This window comes from Capsicum annuum, chromosome 8 (assembly GCF_002878395.1).
Source record: "Capsicum annuum cultivar UCD-10X-F1 chromosome 8, UCD10Xv1.1, whole genome shotgun sequence".
Classification (NCBI taxonomy): domain Eukaryota; kingdom Viridiplantae; phylum Streptophyta; class Magnoliopsida; order Solanales; family Solanaceae; genus Capsicum; species Capsicum annuum.
Genome location: NC_061118.1, coordinates 131,042,875 through 131,060,387, shown reverse-complemented (window position 1 = coordinate 131,060,387; position 17,513 = coordinate 131,042,875). Strand labels below are relative to the sequence as shown.

The window sequence follows — 17,513 nt, the reverse complement described above, 5'->3', positions numbered from 1 at the left end:
ACAAAGATTTAAATCTTCCTGACTGAAAACATAATGAAGACTTTGGTGATCAGTGAATACATCAACTTGAACCCCATAAAGATAGTTACACCGAATCTTTAAGGCAAAGACAACTACCGCTAACTCGAGGTCATGAGTTGGGTAGCTCTTCTCGTGATATTTGAGTTGTCTAGAGGTATATGCTATAACCTTGCCCGCTGCATCAACACGCGACCAAGGTAAACTCTAAAAGCATCTTAATATACCACAAAACCATCCAAACCCTATGGTAGAGTTAAATCTGAGGTGGAGGTGAGTCGAGTCTTCAACTCCTGAAAACTCTTTTTGAAAAAATCAAACCACAGGAATTTGACTTTCTTCAGATTCAGTCTGGACATAGGAGAGGCAATAGAGGAAAATCCTTCAACAAACCGTTTGTAGTAGCCGGTTAAACCCAAGAAACTTTTGATATCTAATGGAGATATGGGTCTAGGCCAGTTCCTTACTACTTTGGTCTTTTGAGGATCAACTCGAAGGCCTTCACTGGAAATGATATGACCAAGGAATGATACTGATTTCAACCAGAATTCAAACTTACCAAAATTAGAAAATAATTGATGATCTTTAAGCGTCTGCAAGACAATCCCCAAGTGATCTGCATGTTCACCCTCACTCTGAGTATAAACGAGGATGTCATAATTGAAAACTACAACAAATATGTCCAAGTACTGCTTGAACACCCTGTTCATTGATATCGCCCGAAGCTATGCCTCCAAACAAGGCTAAAGCAGTTGATGCAAAATATAGTAACCCAACTCAAGTTGCGATTGAATCCCAAGGAAATATGTGAATTATCTCTCTCTAGTTTGTTGAAGTCAACAGGCAGTACTAAAAAGTAAATAGGGGTTTGTAGTTGTAAACAATCAACAGTCACGGAACTCAACTTTGGTTATAATTAATTGGAAATAAACACTAGGATTGTGCCCCCTAGCTTCTCAACTTGGTAGGTTTATCGTGCTTTGTTGAACCGACCTAATATCTTGCATGCAGAATCTGATAAGTTATGTACCATCAACTGTCTTGTGGACTTATTGATAAATTTCACCCTTAAACTTTTGAGTCTCAGGATGTCACTTACTAACCCTTATCCTAGATTCCAGTTAACTATTATCTCTTGAGTCTTAAGTTATTAGATGAAAGATAATCGTCTTAAGTAGACGATGCTGATTAGCCTAGATCAACAATTAATCTTCAAATTACTATTGTGATTATCTTTTCCTAATATTTACTTCTCTTGTAAAGTAAGTACTGATATATTAGGCAAAATCCTAACATTTGCAACCACTAAGAAAGCTATTAAACAGAAGATAAACACAATACATTCAATAATACTAGTTCAGAACAACTTAGCACTTTATCTACTTCGTCATTTCGTCGGGGTTCCCATAACCGTAGCTAAAGATTTTAGCTGCTCATTATTAATGATCAACGAAATTCATAATTGAAAGCATTAAAAAATATCACAATGATCAACAAATAAACCCAAAGTTACAAATAAAATTATCAACCAAAATTAAGAACAAAACAATCCCAAGATCAAAATTGAATCCTGGAATTAAATACTTATTTGTAAGTATCAAAAGTGTGTAACCTAATAAAAAATGTCAAAAAGGTATATATAGAGTACAAGGAAACCCTAAGAAAAAACTCCTGAGCAAAGAAGAAAAATTGAGGTCGGTGGCCACTTACTAGGCCACCTACAGGCCGTAGGTGGTCCTACATAGGTTCCGAGGCCTCAAAATCTTCTGAATATCTCTCTAGACCTGGCTCTTCTGCAATATATCCTGGCACCTATGGACTATAGTGCCCTCCGTAGGTGGCAGGGTCTACTTTTTCAGTTTCTCAGCTTCTCTGACATATACTCTGGCACCTAGGCCCATTAGGTAGTACACACGGGTCGTAGGTGCCCACTCCAATGGTTCAAACCTTCAATTCCCACTCCTTTTCTTCAGAACAGTTCCAAAACCTAATTTTCTACAAAACATAACATAAAACACATCATATCTAACAAAAAGACCTAAATAACTTGCATATTTTCATCATTTTAAGTATCAAAAGTGCTATTGCATGTCCTCATGCAATATAACATAACTAAACACAACAACGACGCTTAACTAGGAGAAACCTAAGGTATCTACGTCAGTCAATCATCAACTTTAGCTCAAAAACATTACCCCACCCCCACCCCCTCTTATTCTAACTCTTCAAAACCAATTATGTGTATACATGAAGCACAACAATGGGACACAAGGGGTGCTAATGTGGGGTTACAGGAGTTGTTAATTGGGTCAAAAAATGAAAAGTTCACTTGATGTTGTAATTTCTCCCTATTTATGATTTGATTCTATTTGCTTCTAGTTTTGTTTTGTTGATAATGCTTACCAGTATGTGCGGTTGTACTGATTCTACACTTACTATATCTTCAATCGGAGGTATATCCATAATGCAGGTTAGTTGAAGTTTCTATAGGAGCGATGTCGATCATTCAACAGCAACTTCTGCCCTCTCTATTCTGCATGGATATTGTATCACGGATGTCACTACTCCTTGTTTAGTGTTCTTGTACTGATTTAGGCTACGTTATGGAGAGTCACTTATAGTTATTTTTCGCGAGTCACTTATAGTTATTTTTGCATTTACTTTTCTTGTTTGATGTATTAAAATAAGTTTGGAAACGAGTTAAATGAGCAATTATATTTAAATATTTGATTAATTATTCATATGACAAGACATAAATTGACTAAGTATATATCATAGTAACTTTTTCATTTTGTTGAATGGTAGGATATTCAAGGTTCTCCTATCTAGGGTTGGTGTAGTTAGTGCCCGACATGACTCGGTGGGTTGGATCGTGATAGATGCAGAAGAAGTCACAAGTGAATATCTCTTTAACCCCATTCTTTAGTCAATGCTTTGGCCTTCGTCTAGTTTTCCCTTTTAATTAATTTATTTTCGTGTGCGGGGCACTTTTTTAACCTAATTGATAGTTGTTAGGATAAAATACATGTTGGAGAGATATGAAATCTCTGAGCAGACAATAATCCCTTACATTATCATTCTTTTCATAATAGGATTTTGCTTAGTATCATTTGGATGGACTTAGATCCTTTCATGTAAGAGAGTCTTTGATGAGCTTTGAATTTGGACAAATCCAAAGGGCCTTGCCTTCTTGCGTGGACTTAGGCTAGCAAATTTAATACGATTTAAATAGGGTCCGGCAGCCTACACCTACTTCGGCCCAATATATAAATGGGATTGACAGCTCTTCTTACTTAGTTGGTGTTTGGTAATAAACAATTAAAAAATTACTTTATTTAAAAATTTTAAAGTTTGAGTTGTGTTTGATCAAATGTTTTACAATAAATATTTAACATTTGAATGTATTAATTTTTTTTAAAAATATGAAATATGATTTAGACATGAAACATAATTTAAATGACATAGAAATAATAATTTTAGGATAATTTTGAAAAAAGAAAAATTTATGAAAGTGTGAGTGAAAAAAGTTAGCAGGTTTTTTGAATATTTTTCGAATACAACTTTAAATTATATTTTGAATTTTTATAGCCAAATGCTAACTTTAAATAAAATTTAAAAAAAATAAGAAAAAAGGTTAAAAAAAATCACATGACTGAAATTGCAATTATAACTAAATTATTTTTATTTTTAATAAAGACGAACTAAAAAAAGAAAGGTACAATATAAATTGAGAGGGAGATAAAAGGAAAATACTTACATGCATTTAATGTATACACTAAGTTAATATATGCATGTCATGTATTTGAATTAAAGTTTATATTACTTAATCATATAATTAATCAACATGTATAAAATTTTGAAATCTTTAACGAGGGACAGCGTCATATTCAAAACAGGGTGCCTGGGCACTCTTGATTTTCGGGCAATGAAGCAGCTTCAGCTTCACTATCTGGGCCTCAAAGACAATGTGTATTTCCCAAAATTCACGCCCATGGCGATGCCGCTACCTACACCTCCATTAACTCCACTTCCTAAACTTCCCCTTAAACTCAAAATTTCACCTATTACTCCAACCAACGCCTCATCTCGTCTTCTTTGTAAATTCAAGGATTCCGGTAACACCCTTTATCTGTCTTTTGATATAGGTTAATTTATTGAATTTATGATTAGTTCTGTGAAATTGGCTTCATTCATCTGTCCAAGTTATACTGATTTTTAGTCAACTTGTAAACAAAAATTCGTACCTATTTTCTTTCGTTGTTGGTTGTTTTTGGTGTCAGTAGTATTTTTTGCTAGTTAAAATTAAGTGACCTGTGCATCTTTTTCCTGCATTTTCCTTAAGAGTTATCGGTCATATGAGAAATAGAAGGGGCTTTTAGATATACGTAACAATGACGGATTGTGGGCAGAAATAGTTGAATTGATAATTGAAGGTGAAGAAGAGACTAAGAGTGTTGGTATCTTGTTAACGCATTAATTTCAAAATTGTAGTAGGAGTAGAAAATTATTCCGAGCACACAAAAGTTGCTTGTTTCTCCACAAGGAGCTATCACCCCCTCGCTGTTGCCAAAGAATTGAATTACTTCCACCGGCAAACTCAAAGGTGGAGAAAAGCACCGGCCACTTACTTTGTTTTCAAAAACTATGCAGAAATGAGGGGAGAAAGTTTGTAGATTTCAGTATTTCAGTGTATTCAATGTTTTAAATTTGAGAGGGTGAGATAGAGAGGTGCAATTTAAGAAGTGTCTCTTTGGTGCAATGCAAAATGTGCCTTATCTCATCTCCCATTCACATCTTAAAACCCCAACAAAGAGTTGGGTTGATTACTCAGGGCTGTCATTTATGCCTCCACATCTATGTATGAACCACAAAATGTACACAATCTGTTCTCCTATTGCTTGTGCCCAGATAGACATTTCAAATATGAGAAATGCTATTGAGGTAAAGAAAAGAATTGGATAAGATTGGCTAACACTACTGCTTTTGTGCTCTGCATGATTTTGTTGTTGTTACTCTTCTTTTTCCTGTTTGTTGTGCAACACTCTCCATTTTGCATCGTTTTGTCGTTGTTATTGCTCCCATATCTGTATCATTGTTTGCAGATTGTTTGACAGGCTTTATTTAAGCCAACCTCTCTATATCTACGAGGTAGGGGTAAGGTCTGCGTACATTCTACCCTCCCCGAACCCCACTTGTGGCCTGTGGGATTACACTAGGTAAGTTGTTGTTGTTGTTAAAGGATTGGATAAGAATCTGTTTTGCAGACTCTTTTTTTTACTTTAGGTGGATAGGGTTTTGAAGTTAAAAGGCAATTTGGATATTTCCATAGTATTAGTTTACTCTACAGTTCTAAAATCTATTTCCTTCTGTGCCATATGTTGTCTGAGTTTTTCTGGGATCGGTTGCTCGTATAGTTTCCCTGCTCGATTATTTTTTGATTTTAACATGTCTGAAAAATTTGGCTAAGGATATAGATTAAGCTGTTAAATGACACCTTTGCTAGATATGACCTCACAGCTGGAAATTCTGAAGCCCGAAGGGAAGAAACCAGAGAAGCGTGTCAGCGGGATATTCTGGATACTACTTCTTAACCTGGGAATATATGTGGCAGATCATGTCTTCCAGGTTTGGAAACTGCTTTTCCCCGCCTTATTGCAGCTTTCATTGAATATATTTAATTCAATGGCATCAAGATAATTGGCAACCACAAATATTTATGATCCATTTTATTCAGTATGCTATTGAGCATGCACCCAATCCTGGTAAGGTGGACCAGGGCTGGTGAGTTCCATTGAACATGAATAGTTGGGGTGGCATGATGAGGGATTAGCAATTGAACATTTATAGTGGCACTCAGCCATATATGGACTCTATGAAAATAATGTTACTCTTATCTGCTGGAATAAAGGGATCTAACAGAAAAAGTAATTATATCAGGTTCGGGCAATAAAAGCATTATACTTTTACCACAATCGGCCTGCTTGGTACCAGTTTGTGACTGCAACATTCTGTCATTTTAACTGGTGAGAATGTAGAGTATTTATGTTCTTCTTGCAAATGCTAGAAATGGAAAGTAAAATATTCATTATCAAGCAGAATTATCAGTTGCTTTCTCTCTTGCTCTGTTTACACTTATGTCTAATTGTTACGTTTATGTCTAAGTGACTTTTTATTTTCATTTGCGCTTCACTCAACAGGAACCACCTGTCAAGCAACCTGTTTTTTTTGTATATTTTTGGTAAGACTTCTTGTTATCCTTAAGGATAAATTTTCACTGTACTTGATAGCAGATGATAAACGTAGACGTTAACCTACTTTAAGCTTCCAGGAAAACTCGTTGAAGAGGAGGAAGGAAACTTTGGATTGTGGCTTTCTTATATATTAACTGGGGCTGGAGCTAACCTTGTCTCATGGTTGATTCTGCCAAGAAATTCTGTTTCTGTTGGTGCATCTGGTGCAGTGTTTGGACTCTTTGCTATTAGTGTACTTGTGAAGGTGATTTCTGCATTTTTTTTATTGCATTTGTGCCTCAGTTAAATATCAATTGACTGTGTGTGAGGATTGATGTACATAGACAGAACACTGTCGTGCTTGGTTGTTTAACCAGTCTAACCATCTTGGTTTTAACTGCAGATGTCTTGGGACTGGAGAAAGATTCTTGAAGTAGTTGTATTGGGCCAGTTTGTTATAGAAAGGGTATCCCTCTGCTTTTCCTGCTAATTGAAACGTGATCAATCACACATGACAATTGACGTTTTTACTTATTCAAGTGCGCTAGATTCACATCAAGTTTCTGCCATGACATAGCTTAATTGTTGGACCAAGCAGTTTACTAGTGTAACTACATATATTTACAATGGTTATAGCACAAAAGACTGAATCTTTTCCCAAATTTAATGGGTTATATGCACAATACACTTCAACATGAAGTTCTAGGCCAATAGCTTTCTCAATGCTGTGACAATATGATGGTTTTTTCTTATTTTAATCTAGTAACAATTATAAAAAGTTTATTTTGAAAGGTCCTAACAATGAAGTGAGTTGAGAACCCCATGACGTCTAGTTCAAATCTCAGTAGAGACAGAAATACTAGGTGATTGCGTTACATTTGTCCTAACTTGGTGGACAAATTATCTGGTATCTGCTGGTGATGGGAGGTGGCAGGTATCTCCTGACAGTTATCAAAAAAAATAATAATCTAGTTTGCTTCCATTGGAGTCACTGGTTCATCTTGAAGGGGATCTAAAACTTGATAGTTCACTCTCCTACATGTTAGTATTCAAATGAAATTCTTCATTTAGACGATGGATTATGAACTACCGTAGATTTCTGTGATTAACTGTCATATCATATTTGACCAATGGCTCTCTCGAAGTATGAGATTAGTATTTACTGGTTATCCCACCTTATTTCATAATGCAAGAAGATGAAATGCCATTTTTAGTGCTAAACTTATGGCTTTAACTTGAATTTGTAGTAATAGAAATGTGGGAGGGGGAAGCTAGTGTATATCCCGAATGAGAAGAAAAAGGCCAAAAAGTCCCATCAACAAACCCAGGGTTGATGGTCATGGTAGAGAATGTTCTTTTTGCATCTGGCCGACCAACTACTCCTAGTGATGATGATAAATTCAATGAATGTTGCTTACTCTTCCCAAGTTTCTATTTAGTGTCTTTAAATCAAATTGATCTGTGTTCCGGGGTATCTCAGGTAATGGAAGCAGCCCAAGCATCAGCAGGATTAGCGGGAGGTATTAATGGAGGAGTTTCTGCCTTACAAAATGTTAATCACCTTGCACATCTCTCTGGTGCCCTTATTGGTGTTGCTTTGGTATTGATGCTGAGTGGAATTTCTAGTGAACCGGATGCACGGAACAATAAAAAGTGACCCCTAAGAATTAAGATCAAGGAAAGTTTCTTTACAAACATGTATAATTTGCTTGTTGAGTAAAGCAATCAGTTCAATGACAGACGGGCATTTTATGCATATTTTTAGTACACTGAACTGTACCAAGGATAGTGTTGGTAATTTTTGTATGGATAGGGTGTATCAATTGAACATCAGATTTGACATGGTGTATAGACGATTTTTGAAAACCAAATACATATTCTATCATAACTACTACTACTTCCTCAATTATGATTTACCCCTTTTAAGCCACAAAATTTAAAGAAATTTTCTATTGTTGTTATGAAATATAAAGCAAATAGAAGAAGAATAGAGAGAAGAGAGAGTAATTATTATTTCTCTTTAGAAGTTTCTTGATGAGGGTTTTACAATGAAGGAAAATCTCTTTATTTATAGGGGAAAACTAAGACATTGATTATATATGGTAAAAAAAGATCTAGTGAAAAAAAAGAGTACACATCTTTAACAATATGCATATGGACTGTCTCATTAAAAACCTTACAAGAAAAACTCAGTGGGGCAAAACCTCATAAAGAAAAAAGAGTACAGCGCGTATTAACTCTCCTTAATGAGAACATCCTTGAACTTTTACATTCCGATCTAGTGCACCATCTTTTTGAAAGTTGCAATTGGAGGAGACTTGGTGAATAAATCAACCACATTGTCATATAAACGAATATGTTGCACGTTAATATCACCATTCTTTTATAGCTCGTGTATATAGAAAAGCTTTGATGAAGTGTGTTTTGTTCTATCTCCTTATGTGAATCTTCCTTTATGTTGTGCTATACATGCTACATTATCTTCATATAAAATTGTGGGTACTTTGTCACATTTCAAACCACATTTTTCTTGAATGAGATGTATCATGGACCTCAATCATACACATTCTCGGCATGCTTCATGAATAGCTATTATCTCAGCATGGTTCGATGAGGTGGCTACGATAGACTGCTTTATATATCTCCAAGATATGGTAGTATCCCCACATGTGAACACATGGCATATTTAAGACCAAGATTTATGCGGGTTAAATAAATCCCTAAATCTTTAACATCAACATAATCAACAAGATCGGGACTGCAATCTTTAGAATAAAATCAGATCCATTTGTTTGATCCCATTCTGAGGTCTCCTAGAAGGAGCAAAACTATATCTTGCTAACAAATTAATCAAAAAATGCTATATCATGTCTTGTAGTATTTGCAATATACATTAGTGCACCAATTACACTAAGATATGGTACTTCAGAACCAAGAAGTTCCTCATTCATTTTTTTTTTAGGTCGGAATGGATCCTTCTTCAATTATGCATGTTTCTCATTTAAGTAAATATTCTATTACTTTTGAAAACTCTCCAAGAGTTTCAATAATATTAAATCCATCAATTTATCTCTTATAAGGATAATAAACAAGTATCCCGAAAACTTTATATGCTTCAGGCTTATTGAAACCTTTAGGGATTTTCATATAGATTTTTGTCAAGTGGCAATATTTAACACTTCCTATTTGACATCTTCTAGTGTCTGGACTGCAAATCAAATAAGTGTTATGCTTACCAAGATGCATCCTTTTATGTCACTTGATAAATGTTTCTACGTCAGCATGCTTAATAGACGTAAAATTCATATCTTCGTAATCTTTCATAATATTGCACAAATATTGTATCAAATATATCATTAATGATATATCATTTTGTATCGGTTCACAGTGTGACATAACATTTTGAGATCTCATCACTTCATTATTTTCAGGTACCTGAACATCTCATAAGGTTTCATGAACTGTTATGTCGTAGGCGCTTTAAGAACACATTGCCTTCTTATTATGATTATTTGCTCCTTATCCTTTTCAATGATTATTTCATTTGAAACCGATTGGTCTATAACGCTCCACGCATGCATAGACCCTGTCCTCCAGGGACACAAAATAGGAGCACTTGCAGCTTAAATATGATATGCTTTTAGCATTTGACTTGAATTATATTTGGAATGAGGATCTGATGATAATTCCTAACATATTCAATAGTTGTTTATAATCTCCTTCTTATGTTAGAAAAACTAACATACATTTTCCATCTTCTTTAAGGAATCTATCTTTATATATTATGGTATATTCATTTATCAAATACCACACATCAAAACTACTAGATGGAATAATTGATTCCTGACCTTGAACCAATTGAGAGGGGAGTATTAATCACAATTTATGGTCTAATACAAATAAGTGTTATTGTATGCAATATATCATACTTCAGACCAACACATATGGCTTTGTTCTCATAAACAATAATTCAACACATTGGTAATCTTTTGGGGCAGGGAGATGTTTGCATACATGAGCCGGAATACTATTTAGGGAGGCTCTAGTGAGAGTAGTTCTGTCAGCTTGGTTAAGGAATTGAGTTTTCCACCCAGCTAGCTTGGGTTTCATATTGTCAATGATGAATTGGAAATCTGCATTGGTAGGGGATTTATGGAAGATTGATAAGCCAAGATATTTCCCAAAATTATCTCTCTGATGAATATTAAGGATGGAAGCAAGGTAATTCCAAGTGTCGGTGTAGTAATTCTTGGAGAAGAGAACCTTGTACTTGGTTCTATTTATTTTTTATCCTGAGAAAGCACTGAAAGAATCAAGAGTCTTCTTAATAGTATCATAGTTCTCTTTATTGGCTTTGGCAAAAAAGGTTAGATCATCAGCAAAAAAAAAATGGGAGAGTTTGGGGCATCTTGTGTGGATGGAGACGGGGGACCAATTGAGGAGGTCAACCTCATAAACAATCCTTCTAGAAAGGAGTTCCATGCTCAAGATAAAAATGTAAGGAGAGATTGGATCCCCCTGTGTTATACCTCTGGTGGGTTGGAAGTACTGAGTGTTAGTACTATTTGTAAGGACAGAGATAGAAGAAGTGGAGATACAAGACATGATCAAGTTGGAAAGCTTGGTAGGAAAATTAAATACGTGAAGGGCTTGTCTAATGAAAGACCACTCAAGTCGGTCAAAAGCTTTCTCAAGGTCTATTTTGATAATCATGATGTCCATGTTCCCTTTTATTTTTGTGAAATGGCTTATGTACTTTTGGACTATGATTGCATTATCAGAGGCTCTTCTGTTGGCTAAGAAACTAACTTGAGTAGGACCAATGATACCAGCCAGGAAAGGTTTGATTCTATTGGCTATTATCTTTGTAATGATTTTGTATTGGGTGTTACAAAGGCCAATGGGTCTGAAGTTCCATAAAGAAACAGCATTTTGGCATTTGGTGATAAGACAGATGTAGGTAGTATTTACCTGATTATCCATCTTGCCGGTCGAGAAAACTTTGCTGCAGAAGGAGATGAGTTGCGGACTGGTGGTGTCCCAAAACTTCTGAAAGAAGAGCGGATGTAGGCCATCAGGGCCCAAAGCTTTGGTAGCTTTGAAGTTGAACACAACTTTCCTGATCTCATTGACAGTGGGGATACTGTCTAGCATATCATGTGCTTGATCTGGAAGGAAACCCCTAGTTGAGGGGTTTTTTGAAAAGCAAAGTAGGAGAAGCTATGGTCTGTACAATAGAGATCTTTATAAAAGGAAAGAATGGCTTGGGTTATGTCTTCAGGGTTTGATACCCAGCTACCATTATCCAATTTTAAAGAGTTGATTCTATTCTTTCTTCTCTTAGTGAGAGTGACAGTAGGGAAGAACTTAGTATTGACGTCCCCTTCTGTGAGCCAGTTATTCTGGACTTGAGCTTCTAGAATTCGTGTTCATGCTTGAGGGTGTCACTATACTCTTTAAGGAGGATGGATTCAAGGTTCTGGAGGAAGGCGCTAGAAGGGTAGTGGGTACTCGTTTGGATACCCGCAAGTCTAGCTAAGATCTTTTTCTTTTTGGAGATGATGTTTCTAATAACTTCTTTGTTCCAAAGGAGGACTATGGATATAAAGGAGTCAAAGAAGTCAGTGAGATTGCCACTAGAAAGGAAAGCTTGGTTTATGAGAGAGGGAAAATCAGGGTGAGAGCACCACATGGGCTCTATTCTGAATGGTTTGGCCCTTGTGGTAGAATGGTTAGTGAGACTGACCAATAAGGAGCAGTGGTCAGAGCGGGTTCTAGGAAGGTGGGTTACAGTAGCTTCAGGGTAAAAATGAATCTAGCTACCATTAGCAAAGCATCTGTTAATTCTTTCAAGAATCAGGTTATTTTTATTCATATATCTCTTATTTGTCCAGGTGTACTTATTTCCTTTAAAACCTAAGTCTACTAGACAGCAGTTATTGATACAGTCCCAAAAACTATTAGACCTAATGTTGGTAATGAGGTTACCCCCATATTTTTCAGTAGCTCTGAGGACTTCATTAAAGTCCCCTCCCACCATCCAACTAGTATTTCTGCTACCTATGATGGTATTGGCAATAGTATTTAGCTGGTCCCAAAGGGTTTTCCTATCATTTAGGTTAGTACTAGCATAAATGATACTGAGAAACCAAGAGTGAGAAGAGGTTTTTACCTTAATGATAACGCTCAAATTACACTCTTTAATGGGTGTAAACGATCGTTATCAATATAAAACCCAACTAGGTTGGGGTCGAATCCCACAGGGAATATGATGTAAACTCAAGTTGTTTGAGATTTAATCCACTGATAGTTTAATATTTCCTGAAATGGGGGGTTTAGGTTGTTGTTTGTCACTTTACTTTTGGTGTTTGTAAATCAAGAGTTTATGAAATAACCAGAATTATGTTCACTAAGGCTTCCGGTACATGACAGATGCTAAAAGTGGTTCAAGATTCTCACGGTGGGTAGGATAACAAGCTATCTTTATCGATGTTATGCATAAATGTCTCTCGACCTACTTAAGCGTTTAATTCCCTAATCCTCTCGGACTTAGGGAATTTTTATTTACTGCCCAAATTTTACCTCAAGTTAACCAACCTTGCTACAGCGCTGATTATTAAATGAAGTATTTTTGAGTCCCTGTTGATAATTCACTTCCTACTATATTTGATTTCTTTCTCAAGCAAATCAAAGCAGGTGGGTCTACTGTTTGCAACCAACAGGCATTAATTAAAACTTCAGAATTATCAACAAATCTTGCCACCTTTTGAATCTTGAATACTTAGCACATCATCAAGACCTAACCCTAGATCTCATAACTAAGGTTAATGGAGTTTAGCCACTCATGATGTAACGAACGAAACACATAATTGAATTCATGATTTGAAAGATAAACTTACAGAGCTGAATAATAACTAGTGAATCACAGATTAGATCACAAAGGAAAAATCTCAAAATACTGATAATAATCTCTCAAAAATAGTTGTACTGTTCAAGTCCAGAAGTAAAGAGAGAAAATATCAAAATATCCTCCCAAAACTCGAGGTGTCCACTTTGTGCGGAATAATGATAATAATAATGTTAATAATATCTAGAAAACCCTAAAACAAAGCTTTAAATAGTTTACCCTAAATAAGGGAACAAAATCAAGGTTACAGCTTTTTCTTGGAATAGACGACGACTATTGGTGACGCCTTATCAAGATGTCGTCAAGTCTTTTCCAAATCTGCACTCGTCCCATCTTAGGTTGACAGCAACTTCTGACGGCTTATTAGGACTGTGACGACTTATCAGAAATGTTGTCACACTTTTGCTCCATTTCTCATGTCCTGCCTAAGTCTGACGACACTTGACGACTTATCACCATTATGACAGCTTATTACAAAATGTCGTCACAACTTCCACTTTAGGCCAATTCTCTACCTACTAATGACGACCAACCTGATAGATTATCACAGGGATGACGACTTATCACAAATAGTGTCAACCACACTTGTCTTCAAATTTCTTCAAACTTCAACTTCTTTGCTTCATGTCATGTTGGTTCTCTATCATATCATCTTAAACTGCAAAATCAAACATAAACTAATCAAAAATAACTAAAGTTGCTCAAGACCTTGTAATTATTTAGAGTTAAAAGCCTCAAATATGTTAGCATATGCTCACACATCAACACCCTCAACTTAAAAAAATTGTTTGTCCTCAAGCAACCAAAACATAACTAAGAGATACAAAGTATAATTTGGCAGCTAACTACTTATATTAGTTCAGAACAATTTCACCATCTCCAAGGTTAGTCAATTTGAAACTCATTGTTGATGTTTTGAAAAATAACCATGCAACTCACAAGCATCAAGATATGGCAAAAATTCAGCAATAACAATCATGCCATACCAAAATCACACTATCTGAACAAGTCAGTGACTTAGCAACATAACTAATGTACCCTCACCACAAGGAAATCCCTTTTTTACTCATATCAGAATTCACATATGTAAACATAGGGATAATCACAAGTCTCACTCTCAGAATGAAGTTCCAAACACTGCATGTCAAATGCCATAGGCTTGCCCTTATAGTCAGTACCCAAATCTTCAGGTAGGTTAGTTAGGATCACTTTAGGACTTTTCTTAGGCTTGTAATGTAGGCTAGGGGCTAGTATGATATTCATGGATATTTTAGAGTAACTATGCCTCCTTGACACTATACTAAACTCTTAAGGTTTCACTTCCCAACCTTCTTTTCTTCCTCTTCTTTTATTGATCACACATGCTCAAGATGGATGCGGTCTTTTCAATCATCATATTATATTTTTATCATCATTAACACAACTTTCTCTTTTCTTATTCCTTTTTCACCGCACCTAACTTTTTATTCTTTTCTCTTATTCTACCTCTCTTCATGCTCATTCTGCATTACGCATCCCTATGATAGCCACCCTCAACTTAGGTTGTTTATCTAAGTCAAGGTGCACAGTATCCAAGGAGGACCAGGGCCAAAACAGGTTCTTTGTGAGGTAAACGGGAAGGTGAGAGATTTCACAGAAAGAAACAGGCCTATAGGCTCAAATCAGGGATCAAGGGATATTATTCACATTGGGAAGGTCATTTAGGCTGAAAGTGTGTTACAATCAAAAATGGCCTATGATCCTTTCCTAATCCCTATCCTACAACCTAGGCAGAACTAATAGGGCAAGTTTTAGATTCGGCACACAACAGGATCTGAGTAAAACCTCACACACGCATGTCATACAAGTATATCGCATATCACTACTTATTTGATTCATGCAATTTGTTCAGCAAAAATCATCAAGTCGCCAGACTAATGCCACAAAAAGATGCACTGCAGTCACAGATGAATGCAATTCACATAGTTATAAACTCAGATCAATGGAGAGGTGCTCAAAAGTCACAAAACAAGCTAACTGTCTCAAGTACCTGTATTACTCCTAATTATCTACCAAAAATTTGTTACAACAACATCCTACCCTACACTCTTAACTTAAAATTAAAAATAAAGCTAAACTAAGGGTTTAGGGCACACCTGGAGTGACTCAAGCTCGGGGGTCATGGGTTGCCTCCCATGCAACGCCTGATTTAACGTCGCGGCACGACTCAGGTATCTTGATTACTTCAGACTTCATCGAGATAGATAATAATGATACTTTTCATTGATTCTTTTGGAACAATGTAAAGCTTGACACTTTGCCCATTTACCTTAAAGGTAATGCCATCATCGTTTTCAAGTTCCACTACTCCAGATGAGTAGACTTGGCTAACTTTAAAAGGGCCTGACCACTTAGATTTCAGCTTACCTGGGAACAATTTGAGTCTGAAATTGAACAGAAGCACCATGTCACCCTTCTGGAAGTCTTGTTTGTCTATCCTCCAATCGTGGTATTTTTTTATCTTTTCTTTATATAGATCTTCTCATTCATATGCCCTGAGAAGAAATTCATCCATCTCATTCAGTTGCCCCAACTTAGCTTTGTTGTCTTCTTCTAATTTAAATTCAGCCTTTTGAGTACCCATAAGGCTTTGTGCTCCAGCTCTATTGGTAAGTGGCAAGCTTTTCCATAAACCAGCTGAAATGGTGACATACCAATGGGTGTATTGAACGCAGTCCGATATGCCCACAGGGCATCATCAAGCTTTCAAGACCAATCTTTTCGGCTAGTATTCATCGTTTTGGCTAGGATGGCTTTAATCTCTCGATTCGACACCTCCACTTGCCCGCTGGTTTGTAGGTGGTATGGAGTAGTTACTCGGTGTTATTTCACCCCATATTTTGCTAAAGCTACTCGAAATAGTTTGTTGCAAAAATGAGATCCCCCATCGCTTATAATAGTATGTGGTACTCCAAAGCGAGAGAAGATGTTCTTCTTGAGAAAAGCAACAACCCTTTTTCCTTCATTATCAGACAATGCTACAGCTTTGACCCATTTTGAGACGTAGTCAACAGCAACTAAAATATACTTCATCCCATATAAGCTTACAAAATGACCCATGAAATCAATGCCCCAGACATCAAACAATTCCACTTCAAGCATCTTAGTCAAGGGCATCTCAAGTCTTTTGGAGATTGACCCCTGCCTCTGACATTGGTCACATTTCAGCACAAACTCATTGGTATCCTTGAACAATGTTGGCCAGTAATAGCTACTCTCCAACACCTTCCTAGTCATTCGGTTGCCTGCATGGTGACCCCCAACTGGGGAAACATGCTTCCAATATGCACAATACATCCACTTCCAGTACACATCTCCTTATAATATTGTCTGCACATCACCGAAAAATATACGGCTCATCCCAGAAGTAATGAGTCATATTATGCAAGAATAACTTTCTTTGATAGAACGAAAGGTTTTCTGGGATGACCTTACTCACAACATAATTTGCATAATCCGCATACCAAGGCAATTTTTCCACAGTGATAGCCAGGGTATCCTCATTAGGAAATTCATCATTTATCTTCGTTTCATCACTAATTTCCTGTTCACCTTCCATTCTAGACAGAAGATCTGCAACCTGATTTTCACAACCTTTCCTATCTTTGACCTCAAAGTCAAATTATTGCAGCAGCAATACCCATCTAATCAGGCTTAGTTTTGCATCCTTCTTAACCATCAGATACCTCAAGGCAGCATGGTCGGTGTGAACCACCACTTTGGTCCCGAGCAGATAAGCTCTGAACTTCTCAAAAGCATACACTACGGCCAGAAGTTCCAATTTAGTAACGGTGTAATTCTTTTGTGCTTCATTCAGTGCTTTGCTGGCGTAATATATCGGATAAAACAGTTTGTCCCTCTTTTGTCCCAATATAGCTCCAAGGGCAACACCACTGGCATCACACATGATCTCAAATGGTTTTGACCAGTCAGGTGTAACAACAATAGGGGCCTCAACCAGCTTCTTTTTAAGGCATTCAAATGCCTTCAAAAACTCATCATCGAAGAAAAACTTCACTTTTTTCTCCAAAAGTTTGCAAAGTAGATTTGCAACCTTCGAGAAGTCTTTTATAAATCTTTGATAAAAGTCAACATATCCAAGAAAACTACGCATTCCCTTCACTGAAATGGAAGGTGGTAGTTTCTCAACAACTTTTACTTTTTCTTGATCAACTTCTATCCCTTTTTTGAAAATTTTGTGATCGAGAACGATGCCCTCCTTTACCATGAAATGGCATTTTTCCCAGTTAAGCACCAACTTAAATTCAACACATCTCTGCAAGGCTATATTCAGATTTACCAAACACATCTCGAATGAA

At 36.4% G+C, this 17,513-nt stretch overlaps 1 protein-coding gene across 1 annotated transcript; it reads left to right on the top strand.

The window, feature by feature from the left end:
• The first annotated feature begins 3,868 nt into the window (after positions 1-3,868).
• LOC107839096 (rhomboid-like protein 11, chloroplastic) lies at positions 3,869-8,154 on the top strand. The gene is made up of 7 exons (XM_016682451.2): positions 3,869-4,133; positions 5,522-5,643; positions 5,956-6,041; positions 6,216-6,256; positions 6,347-6,513; positions 6,652-6,714; positions 7,729-8,154. Exons 1-7 carry the CDS (start codon positions 3,944-3,946, stop codon positions 7,903-7,905), a joined length of 846 nt encoding a protein of 281 aa, XP_016537937.2. The 5' UTR covers positions 3,869-3,943; the 3' UTR covers positions 7,906-8,154.
• The last annotated feature ends 9,359 nt before the right edge of the window (positions 8,155-17,513 follow it).